We start from the raw sequence: 11946 nt of genomic DNA on the forward strand, positions 1-11946 counted from the left end.
ACAATAACACTACTCACAATAACACTACTCACAATAACACACTCACAATAACACTACTCACAATAACACACTCACAATAACACGACTCACAATAACACTACTCACAATAACACGACTCACAATAACACGACTCACAATAACACGAACAATAACACTACTCACAATAACACTACTCACAATAACACTACTCACAATAACACTACTCACAATAACACTACTCACAATAACACTACTCACAATAACACTACTCACAATAACACTACTCACAATAACACTACTCACAATAACACCACTCACAATAACACTACTCACAATAACATATAACCACTCCACTTGCCATCATTATAATCCGTTCCCATAATGACCACTAATGGCTGAATCATTATAATCAACCATCATTGTTAATTACTATTTGTGTTGACTGATGACAAAAGGTTCCGTCAATTATGATGTTGGTCAATCCTTCATACAATACAGGGGGTAGGGGAGGGAGGGGAGGGTGAGGAAGGAAGGTGGAGGGAGGGAAGGTGGGAGAGGAGGGAAGGGGAGGGTGAGGGAAGGGAAAGGGAGGGTGAGGAGGAAGGAAGGTGGAGAGGAGGGAAGGTGGGAGAGGAGGGAAGGGGAGGGTGAGGGAAGGGGAGGGAAGGGGAGGGTGAGAGGAAGGAAGGTGGGAGAGGAGGGAGAGGTGGGAGAGGAGGGAAGGGGGGAGGAGAGGAAGGTGGGGGAGAGGGGAAGGTGGGAGAGGAGGGAAGGTGGGAGAGGAGGGAAGGGGGAGAGGGAGGGAAGGTGGGAGGAGGAGGGAAGGTGGGGAGAGGAGGGAAGAGGGAGAGGGAAAGGTGGGGAGAGGAGGAAGGTGGGAGAGGAGGAAGGTGGGAGAGGAGGAGGGGGAGAGGAGGGATGGGGGGGAGAGGAGGGATGGGGAGAGAGGATGGGGGAGAGGAGGATGGGGGGGGGAGGAGGAGGGAAGAGGGAGATGAGGGAAGGTGGGAGAGGAGGGAAGGTGGGAGAGGAGGGATGGGGGAGAGGAGGGAAGGGGAATATATTTCTGTCATGGTGCATTGTTTTTCTGTCTGTCTGTCTGTCTGTCTGTCTGTCTGTCTGTCTGTCTGTCTGTCACTCTTATTATCTCTCTCACTGTCAATCCCTCTGTTACTGTCACTCTCTTTATCACTCACTGTTACTCTCTTTGTCTCTGTCACTCACTCTGTTACTCTCTATCTATGCCACTCACTGTTACTCTTTCTCTCTATCACTCACTGTTACTCTGTCACTCATTGTTTCTCTCTCTCTTAGGCTCTGTCACTCTGTTATTCTCTCTCTCTCTTTGTCTGTCACTCTGTTACTCTCGTTGTCTCTGTCACTTACTGTTACTCTCTCTCTATTTGGCTCTGTTACTCACTGTTTCTCTCTCGCTCGCTTTGTCTGTCACTTTGTTACTCTTTCTCTTTGTCTCTGCTACTCACTATGTCACTCTCTTTCTCTGTCACTGTTACTCTCTCTCTCTCTGTAACTCATCGGTTCTCTCTCTCTTTGGCTGTCACTCACTTTGTTACTCTCTCTCTCTTTGGCTCTGTCACTCACTCTCTTACTCTCTCTGTCCCTCACCCTCTCTCCACTCGGCAATTCTCAACATGACTTACCAAAGCAACATTACCATAAAAGGCCACATACACACTGCGTCACATTTACACTACTGCAACATATAACAACACCACATTCCTCCACCAATCCTACTTGACCCAACAGGACCAATATTAAGCACACAGGCATTTAATCTGACCAGACAAACCTTTCTGTAAGCTAGCATCATCACACCACCACAATGCCATTCTTCATAATCAATTCTTCTGTTATGGTAATTATTTAACAATGAGTGACGTAATTCGTAATAAAATAGAAAAACAGGAACAGTTATTTCAGCATGGCAACAGGACATAACGGGAGGCAACAGGACATAACGGGAGGCAACAGGACACAACGGGACGCAACAGGACACAACGGGACGCAACAGTGGAGTGGCGCCTCATCCACCCCATCAAACCCAATCGAGATCTCCAACTGTCCTCGTATATAAAGCAATAAAGCCATTTATATATGATGTTTGGTCGTTTTATATGTCCCAATACGACACACAGACAGACACACGTACAGACAGAGGGAAGAAAGAAGGTAGGTGGGAGGGTAGGGGGTGTGGGAGGGGATAAAATTCTAGAATATACCATAAGCGGGGCATTATACCCTATACAAAAACCTCAAACCGATATAATGCCTCTGACTTAAATAATTATACTATATACCGAGTTTGTTTAAGTATAATTTACGGTAGTCCGACAAAATGAAGAAATTATAATTTTTTTTTCAAGGATAGATAACTGGAATAAACTGTTGGTATTATGGTAAAGTTTGATAGCCCAGAGTGAATGAGCTAATGCTATCACCACGTATCTTGGGTCCACATTACACCATGTATCTTGAGTACATGCTACACCATGGATATTGAGTCCATGCTACACCATGTATATTGAGTCCATGTTACACCACGTATCTTGGGTCCACGCTACAACACGTACTGTATCTTGAGTCCATGTTACACCACGTATCTTGGGCCCACATTAACACCACGTATCTTGAGTCAACACATTAACATCACGTAATCTGTTAACACGGTCACACCACGCCCAAAATTAACATGTTAACACTGTCACCTGATGCTGGCAGCTTGTCACGTCAGCTTAGTGTTGAAGCCAACTCAGTGTGTCACACGTGTACCAACTGTCACACAACTTGTAAAAACACAGACGAAAAACAATGAATTTGGGGCCGCCTGAAGAATAAACACCACAGCTTATTTTACCTGAAGAGTAAACACCACAGCCTATTTCACAGGAAGAGTAGACACCTCAGCTTATTTCACCGGTAGAATAGACACCCTAAGCTTATTTTACCTAAAGAGTAGACACCCCAGCTTATTTCACCTGATGATTAGACACCCCAGCTTGCTTCACCTGAAGAGTAGACACCCATCTTATTTCACCTGAAGAGTAGACACGCCAGCCTATTTCACCTAAAGAGTAGACACCCCAGCTTATTTCACTTTTAGAGTAGACACCCCAGCTTATTTCACCTCAAGAGTAGACACGCCAGCTTATTTCACCTAAAGAGTAGACACCCCAGTTTTTTCCACCTATGAGTAGACACCCCAGCTTATTTCATCCGGTATCTGACCGTATTGGTCCAATCTTTTCTCGTGTTTTAGTTTGATACATTTGGTAGAATCCTTTGGGGTTTGTCTTCGCCTCCCTTGCTATCCTTACCTCATTATTCCTCTTGGCTTTCCTTATCTCGGTTTTAACCCTACTCGCCAATATCTTATAATAATCCTGGAGGTAAATTTCGCCACGCTTTATCCTTCTACCTATAGCCTTCCTTTGGCCAATGATGTTCTTTAAATAATTGTTTATCCATTTAGGGTCATTGATGTCTGATCTGAGTTTTTTGTATGGTATGTTCTGCCTCTGTGCATTAAGTAACTCATTATTTAAATTGACGTGGAACTCGGCAGTCTCAGATGTCGTTATCAGGTCGGAGTCACCTGTCAGGTTCACGGCCAAGAGCGACACCCCCTCTCTCAGCTGCCTCCTTAAACTGTCAAAGTTTGCCCTTCTGAAATCTGATACTTTAGTGGAATTTTCCTTACGTCTGCCCTGAAAATCTAACTGGAATCTAATTTCTTTGTGATCGCTGTTTGCAAGTTCGTTCCCTACCTCGACATTGCTAATGAGGTTTTCTCTGTTCGACAGAACTAAATCGAGTATATTATTACCCCGTGTGGGTTCGGTTATATATTGACTTAGGAAACAGTCTTGGATCGTCTCGAGAAATTCCTCTGATTCTGAGTTACCCGAAGGTCAGTCCAATCTATTTGGCCAAGGTTAAAATCGCCAACTATACAGACTTTGTTGTGTATGGAAGCCCTGCGCATTTCATCCCAGATTAGTCGCTCATTGACTCTATCAAGATTGGGAGGTCTATATATTACTCCTGTGATTAATTTTTCCCTACCGTCGCTTAATTCTATCCAAATTGTTTCTGCATTCCGCTCAGTAAACATTAATCTGTATGTTCACTGTATGTTCCTTCACCTTTCTCTAATGAAGGCTTTTGTGAAACCACCAATGTATGTAATAAGTCATTTATGTCCGTCCAATGTATATTTTCAGCCTTCGGGCTGCAAACTTTTTCAATAAACCGTTTATTATTATTATTATTATTATTAATCACACACACACACACAAATCCCCACTTCTGCGAATTCCTGGAAGCATGCGGAGTGCTTTAAAACATATTAAACACAGTAACGTGAAAACTGAGAACAGGAGAATAAAAAGTACATTTCAGAATACACGGAATAAATTGATCTAAAAAATGAGAGAGAGAGAGAGAGAGAGAGAGAGAGAGAGAGAGTACAGAATAGGAAAATTAAAATGCTCTGATTAGTCGACAATCATGACCCCTCAGTGGCTGTCAAGAACGAATGACAAAATATATTCAATATAAAATAATATAATACCTCTATAGATGTTATCAACGAATGACTTACCATATATATTTTCTTTATGCTAGCATTTGCATGTATTATTTATGTATTGAAAAACTGTTGGATCTGTTATTGTCTCATTGCATTACACCATCCAAATTGCGCGAACATGACGTAATACAAAACAAAAACATTAAGCTTACTCACCTATGAACGAGTCGTCCATCTCTGTAATCTTCATAAAGTTTCGTATAATATATTCTGCCTCTTTCAGGGCAGGTATTATGTCATTATTATCTTACCAACTTGTGAAATTAGGTTGGTATTGTCACGGGGGACTCAGTGTAAATAATGATGTCAGGTAGTGTTTGGATCCACACTTGGGTTCGTCGTTAATTACTAATCCATATGTTGGATATTTAACACAGTCACCAATTGACACTTGTGCACGATGTTCAACAATAGTAGTTACGGAATATCACAAGGACAGATCAACGAGTTATGGGTCTAACGAAATATTCGCATCAATATGAGTAAAATTTCTGCCACGTACACGTTTCGAACAAGTGGTTAGGCTTCGTGGAGAGGCATACACCTTAGTTCAACGATACCTGGAGCCACACTGGCTGCCCCGCTGGCCCGCGCGACCCACAGTCGTCACGATGAGCGAACTCTAATGAACCATTTTGTTAGTTTTCGACTATATTCTTTTGTTTTGACCACTGACAAGCGTCCACTTTGAAAATATCATAAGCTTTCATGCAAGAATGATTTTCAATTTCGAGAGAAATTGGTTTATTATTCTAACTTTGCGTTAAAGTCATCGCTAGATATGAAAACCTTAAACCTTTGGCAACTTTCAATATTGCAAGCTAGAAACTGCTCGAACACGTCAGCAAAATGTAAAATGCGGATGTTCGAAGTCTTTCATCGTCTCACTCGTTTATAAAATGATCAAGCAGCATCTTATTCGCGTATATCCTTCCAGTGGTCGGTAAATAGCATCAAAGGGAGCTAATATTTCCCCAATTTCCTGGTCTCCCCACGTTGCGATCTGTGACGTCATGGGCCACTCAAGGAGGATAACCTTCACGCTCGCTACACTTGTTCGCATCAATGCATTTCAACACCTTGCTACCTAGGCTTAAGTAACGTTCCACTGTCCCAGTTATGCCCCAAGTGTTCCTCATCACGGTGCATAACGATAGAGAAATAAATAGAAGATGCCGATTTAAAATGACTCAATGTTTTTAAAGGAAAATATTAATGTGATGTGGGTGTTACTGTACAGAATATTAATTTAATTATTATCTTGTGTCAATGTAAATGTTTCAACACACAACACCCACCAACCCGCTCACCCGCAATTAAAAACAATCAACAAAAACAAAAAATAACAAAGAAACAATACAAAACAATACAGTATTAAAAATAAGTCCAGCCAATGAGTAATTTTCTCAGGTTTTATCAAGCTGAACTACACTAATTTGAGGGATATTTTTGACCGGAATATTTTAAAGACCTTGACCCAAATTGTTTATATTTAAAGAACGTGTTTGGTTAGGTTTAATGGGGGGGGAGGGGTAGGGTAGGGTAAGTTAGGGTAGGGCAGGCTAGGTTAGGTTAGGTTAGGGTAGGTTAGGCTAGGAGTAGGGATAGGTTAGGTTAAGTTACATTAGGACACGGATAGGTAAAGTTATGTTGGGGGTAGGTTACATCAAATTAGGTCACTTTTAGTTAAATTACGTCAGGTTAGGTTAAGTGAAGGATCATCAGTGTTGTTGTGTGTTGGTCGATGGCTTGGCCGAGATAAGTTGGACTGAGAACTTTAGATATGTGCCCTAACCTAACCTAACCTAACCTAACCTAGCCTAGCCTAGCCTAGCCTAGCCTAGCCTAACCTAACCAAACCTAATCTAACCAAACCTAACCTAACCTAGCCTAGCCTAGCCTAACCAAACTTAACCTAACCTAACACACAACAACGCTAATGATCATCGACTTACATCATTGACCCAACTCCCTATATTGATCGTCATTATATTGGAAGATATTTAATAAGGATATTCTCAAAGATTACCAATTATTTAAGTTGGAATTGTAGTGGTTGTAGTGGTGGTGGTTGTGGTAATAGTTGTTGTGGTAGTAGTAGTAAGTGGTACTAGTGGTTGTGGTAGTGGTAGCAGTAGTAGTAGTGGTGGTAGTGGTGGTTGTTGTTGTAGTTATACGTGGTAATTGTGCTTGGTGGTGGTATTAGTAGTCGGTAATAGTAGTAAGTAGTTAGTGGTAGTGGTGGTGGTGGTGGTGGTAGTAGTAGTAGTAGTAAAAGTGATCCGTATCATTATTATTATTATTATTATTATTACAGTTTACAAACATCGACAGCAAAACACCAAGGGGAGAGGTAATGAAGGCATCTTGTTCCGTAAATGGACGTGACCTGACCTCACTTGACCTAACCTTGTGATAAAACCCCTTTAACACACACACAGTCTCTCTCTCTCCCACGGTAAACATACATTAAAAGATGCTGGGTGTTACTATAGTATGTGGTCTACCGAGCTGGAGTTGGTCTATTAACCTCACCTAATCTAACTTAATCTAATATATCTTAACCTAACCTAACCCAATATATCTTAACCTAACCTAACCCAATATATCTTAACCTAACCTAACCCAATATATCTTAACCTAACCCAATATATCTTAACCTAACCTAACCCAATATATCTTAACCTAACCTAACCCAATATATCTTAACCTAACCTAACCCAATATATCTTAACCCAACCCAATATATCTTAACCTAACCCAATATATTTTAACCTAAACTAACCCAATATATCTTAACCTAACCTCACTTAACCTAACCTAACCGTACCAGCTGCTGTATATTCATGACCCTCAACATCCTATGCCCCCATCCAGTAAAAATCGGCAGAGGATAACGTTATTATATCGGAACATTAACCTTTTGGAGATAGTGACAAAATCCCGTTGTTGGTTATCGGCATTTCAGCCAAGACGTCCCGATATGGTAATGTTTAGCCTTTATGTTATGTTATCGGGATGTTATCGTTTGGCGGTTAAAGTTACGATGGGTTATGTTAAATATCCCCTGAGTGTTTTATGCCCCAATGTCGTAATCCTACCCTCTTGTCATACGAGGTGGTTAACGTTACAATATCAACATATTAACGATTTGAATGATAGTTAAAGTAGATTATCTTAACTTTAACCACCGGGGGATAATAAAGCTTCTATTTCGAAACGTTAACCACTCCAGGATAACAGGGAGAGGAACGCAACTCAACCTAACGTAACTTTAACCGATACAACGATAACATTCCAATCCCAAACATTAACCAATGCGATGTAATTAACCTTCAATATTCTAAACCTTCACCTTACTCCTCAAGGAAGTCATCTAATCACCTTATAGTCTCAGTGTAATTCCATCGCCATTTTTGTTGACATATTCGTTAATTTGACGTCACTAAACTAGCTACATACGTTCCTACATCTCCAATCACGAGGGAAATTGAATACCCATAAACTTAAGACTCTAGAACAGGGTCTTAAATATCAACTAGCAAGACTAATAGTGATGCTGTGTTGATCAGCGACTGTCTGCCTATGATACACGACATCTTAATCTGCCCTTATTTGTCCGATACAATACCTGTACCAAAAACAACAATATGAGTTTTATCTGTACATATTCCCTAATACAATATAATGAAATATTACGAAGCAATATTAGCTATTACAAACGGGTCAATAAAACGATAATACGTAATCGAATATGGCATCAGAGTGGCTATTGTTTACATTCGACTATAGCCACGTGGACCAAGGGGTAAATATGCTCTCTGAGTGGCCGGCCAAGCTATGTGTAATCCACGGTTGGGATACGAGTCACTTCAGCTACTATTTATCTGCTGAAGGTCGAGTCTCGGTGGTATTCTGGTGCCACTTTGATCTTTATTTACCTTCTTCAGGTCACATTAAGCTGTTAAGTTGTGGGATATCTTGGGAGTCTGTGCCTTCAAGAATACCAGGATGTACAGTATGTATGTATGTCCTTCTAAACATACTTAACTCTGTGTGTTGAGTTAGGTTAGGTTAGGTATTTGTAAACCACATATCTGGTATATTTGTTTCCTGATATAGTTTATCGTGAACTAATGATATCGTTATCTATCTATCTATCTATCTATCAGCTTAATCATTTTCTACCTGTCTATCGAGACAACCCTTGTTTACGTAAGAGCAGACAGACAGACAGACAGAGAAAAAGGCAGAGAGAGATTCACCATGGCCAGGGTATATACTACACGCTATCTATCTTATCTAAAACTCATATCTCATTATCACAGCACATATCACTATAATGCCCCAAATAGAGGTCTCCCACCCCCCCCCCGTACAGCTCATCACCCCCTCCCCCCAGAAGACCCCCCCCTCCCAACGACACTTGACGAGTGGCGTGTGTTCAGTACGAGTTGTAAATCATGGTACTAAAAAGCAATGATATTTCTTGACCGATTTGCGTGCGTGCGTGCGTGCGTGCGTGCGTGTGGCTTTAGACCATCACGTGGCACCACTGACATGATCTTTGCTGCCCGCCAGATACAGGAAAAGTGCCGAGAACAGCGTCGTGACCTGTACATGGCCTTCGACTCGGTCAACAGGGAGGCCCTCTGGCGGATCCTCAGCCGTTTTGGCTGCCCACCAATATTCATTGCCATTGTGAGTTAACTCCACGATGGCATGAAAGGCAGTGTCCTGCACAATGGCACCCAGTCTGAGTTCTTCCCCATCCAAACGGGTGTTAAACAAGGATGTATACTGGCACCAACTCTCTTCTCCATTTTCTTGGCTGCCTTCCTTACTCGTGCCAGTGCCAATTTAGCCGGCGGGGTGGACATCAAATACTGGATGAAAGGTCTTTTTAACATAACACGACTCCAGGCAGGAACAAAGGTGTTTGCAGCATCCATTACTGAACTTCAGTATGCAGACAACCTCACCCTTATCGCTCACACTGAACGCGACCAATAGGAGATCCTGAAAACCTATCTGCATATGCACACTCTGGGATTGAGGTGAATGTACTGTAGGGAAGACTCAGATTCTCTTTTAACCTGCTCCTGGTTCAGCCACAATTCCACTATCTATCCAGCTTAACGGTACTACCCTCTTTAATGTTACCCACTTTCGGTAACTCGGCTCCCACCTGTCCACCACCACGGACATCGATGAAGAGATTCAACATCGAATCAAATGTGCATCTCAAGCCTTAGACAAACTCCGTACCCGTGTCCACAGCTATAGGGAGCTGAAATTATCTACAAAGTTGCAAGTATATCGAGCTGTGGTCCTGCCCACCCTGCTATATGACAGCGAGACAAGGGTCACATGTAGGAGGCACATCAAGGCACTTGAAAACTTTCACCATCGTAGTCTATGTTCCATCCTCCGAGTTCGCTGGGAAGAAAAGAGAACAAATGCCAGGATTCACGCTGACACCAACTGTAGGAGCATCTAGGCTACCATTATCCATGAACAACCACGTTGGACTGGTCATGTTACCCGCATGGACGACAGTAGAATGACAAAGCAGCTAATTTACAGTCACCTAACGAGTAGTAAACGTAACGCTGGTGGGAAACTGAAACGGTATAAGGGTGGTCTTACGACAAACCTGAAAAAGTGCCAAATCGACCCCCTCACCTGGGAGAAGATTACTCCACACCGCAACGCTTGGCGGAGCACCACCACACAAGAAGGTGTCAATACTTTTGAGTTAGCCCAACTGCATACCGAGGCAGAGAAGTGCCAACGCCGGAAAGACGCTGTCGCTGCCCCTCCCACAATAGATGAAGCCTCCCACCTGTGCAACATTTGAGACCGGCACTACCGGTCCCGTATCGGCCTCTTTAGTCACCTCAGAATTCAACAACCTTAATAACTCATATCAATGTGTTATAACTGGATGATCGTCATACTCGATTCCGAGTGACAGCAAAGTAGTGATTGTGAGGCCGTTCTACTGCTGGACGCTTCAAACGCATTCAACTTACTAAACTGCAAGGCCGCACTGCACAACATCAAGATCAAGTGTCCAAGCTTTGCAATGTATGTTGAAAACTCCTATAGGAATCCATCAGACCTCTATATAGTAAAGAACAAGGCTCTAAGAGGTGATACCATCATACAGTCAACCGAGGGAACAACGGAGGGGGACCCTGTTGCAAGGGCAATGTACGCAATAGGCCTATCCGTGCTCCAACACACAATAAATTTGAAACAACTGAGGTCAAGCAAGTGGCGTACGTTGATGACCTTACAGGAGCAGGAAAAGTGGAGGACATCAAAAAGTGGTGGGACCTGGTAACATCACAAGGCCCACAAATCGGGTACCACCCAAACGCCAGCAAGTCCTTCCTCATTGTGAAGCCAGAACATTACGAACGGGCAATGGAGGTGTTCGGTGGAAGTGTGGTCAAAATAACAAAGGATGGTCAGACACACCTAGGCGCAGTAATCAGCACGACGGACTTCATGACCGAGTACGTAACGGGAAAGGTGAATGAGTGGGTTAGGGAAATCCAAGCTCTGTCTGAGATTGCTAACACAGAGCCACATGCGGCTTTTGCGGCATTCACCCATGGAGTCAAGCATCGCTGGAACTACCTGATGCGCACTATCCCTGATATCGAACCCCTCCTCCACCCTCTGGAAGAAGCTATGAGCGTCAATTTCATTCCCAAATTAGTGAAACACTCCTTGCACTACCACCAAGACTGGGAGGAATGGGATTGACCAATCCAGAGGAGATTGCTGCCACCGAACATCAAAACTCAGTTAAACTCACGGCAGCCCTCACGGACCACATAATAGCTCAGAACGCAACAGGGGAGGTGGATACCAGTGAAGTAAACAAGATTCGAAGGTCCATTACGACAGAACGACAGCACGGCCAAAGTAATAAGTTGCAGCAAGTGTTGCTGCAAGTACCAGGGAATTTGAAAAAAAAAGTAACTATAGCGTAGAGGGTGGGCGCCTCGAATTGGTTAACTACCTTACCGATAAGGGCAACTGGTTTCAGTATCCATAAACAAGAATTTACAGATGCCAATGCTCTAAGGTACGGTAGGCCAGTAAAAGGTTTGCCCTCCCAATGCGTGTGTGGCTCTTCCTATGACGTCGATCACGCCATGGTGTGCAAGAAAGGGGGCTTCATATGCATGAGGCATGATGAAGTAAGGGATCTCACAGCAAATATGTTGAAGGAAATCTGCCATGATGTCAGGGTAGAACCGACCCTCCTTCCATTGGACGGTAAGAATTTCCAACATAGGACTTCAAACTCATCCAACGAAGCCCGTGTTTACGTCAGTGCT

At 42.9% G+C, this 11946-nt stretch overlaps 1 protein-coding gene across 1 annotated transcript in view; it reads right to left on the minus strand.

Annotated features, from left to right (window-relative positions):
• Positions 1-5171, minus strand: part of LOC121867523 (flocculation protein FLO11-like) — a 139195-nt gene extending 134024 nt beyond the window's left edge. The window contains exon 1 of the mRNA XM_042367507.1: positions 4745-5171. Coding sequence (XP_042223441.1) covers positions 4745-4778 — 34 coding nt within the window. The 5' untranslated portion in view covers positions 4779-5171. The remainder of the gene's footprint in view (positions 1-4744) is intronic.
• Positions 5172-11946: the final 6775 nt, after the last annotated feature.

The sequence above is a fragment of the Homarus americanus genome, unplaced genomic scaffold (assembly GCF_018991925.1).
Source record: "Homarus americanus isolate GMGI-L3 unplaced genomic scaffold, GMGI_Hamer_2.0 scaffold23598, whole genome shotgun sequence".
Taxonomy (NCBI): domain Eukaryota; kingdom Metazoa; phylum Arthropoda; class Malacostraca; order Decapoda; family Nephropidae; genus Homarus; species Homarus americanus.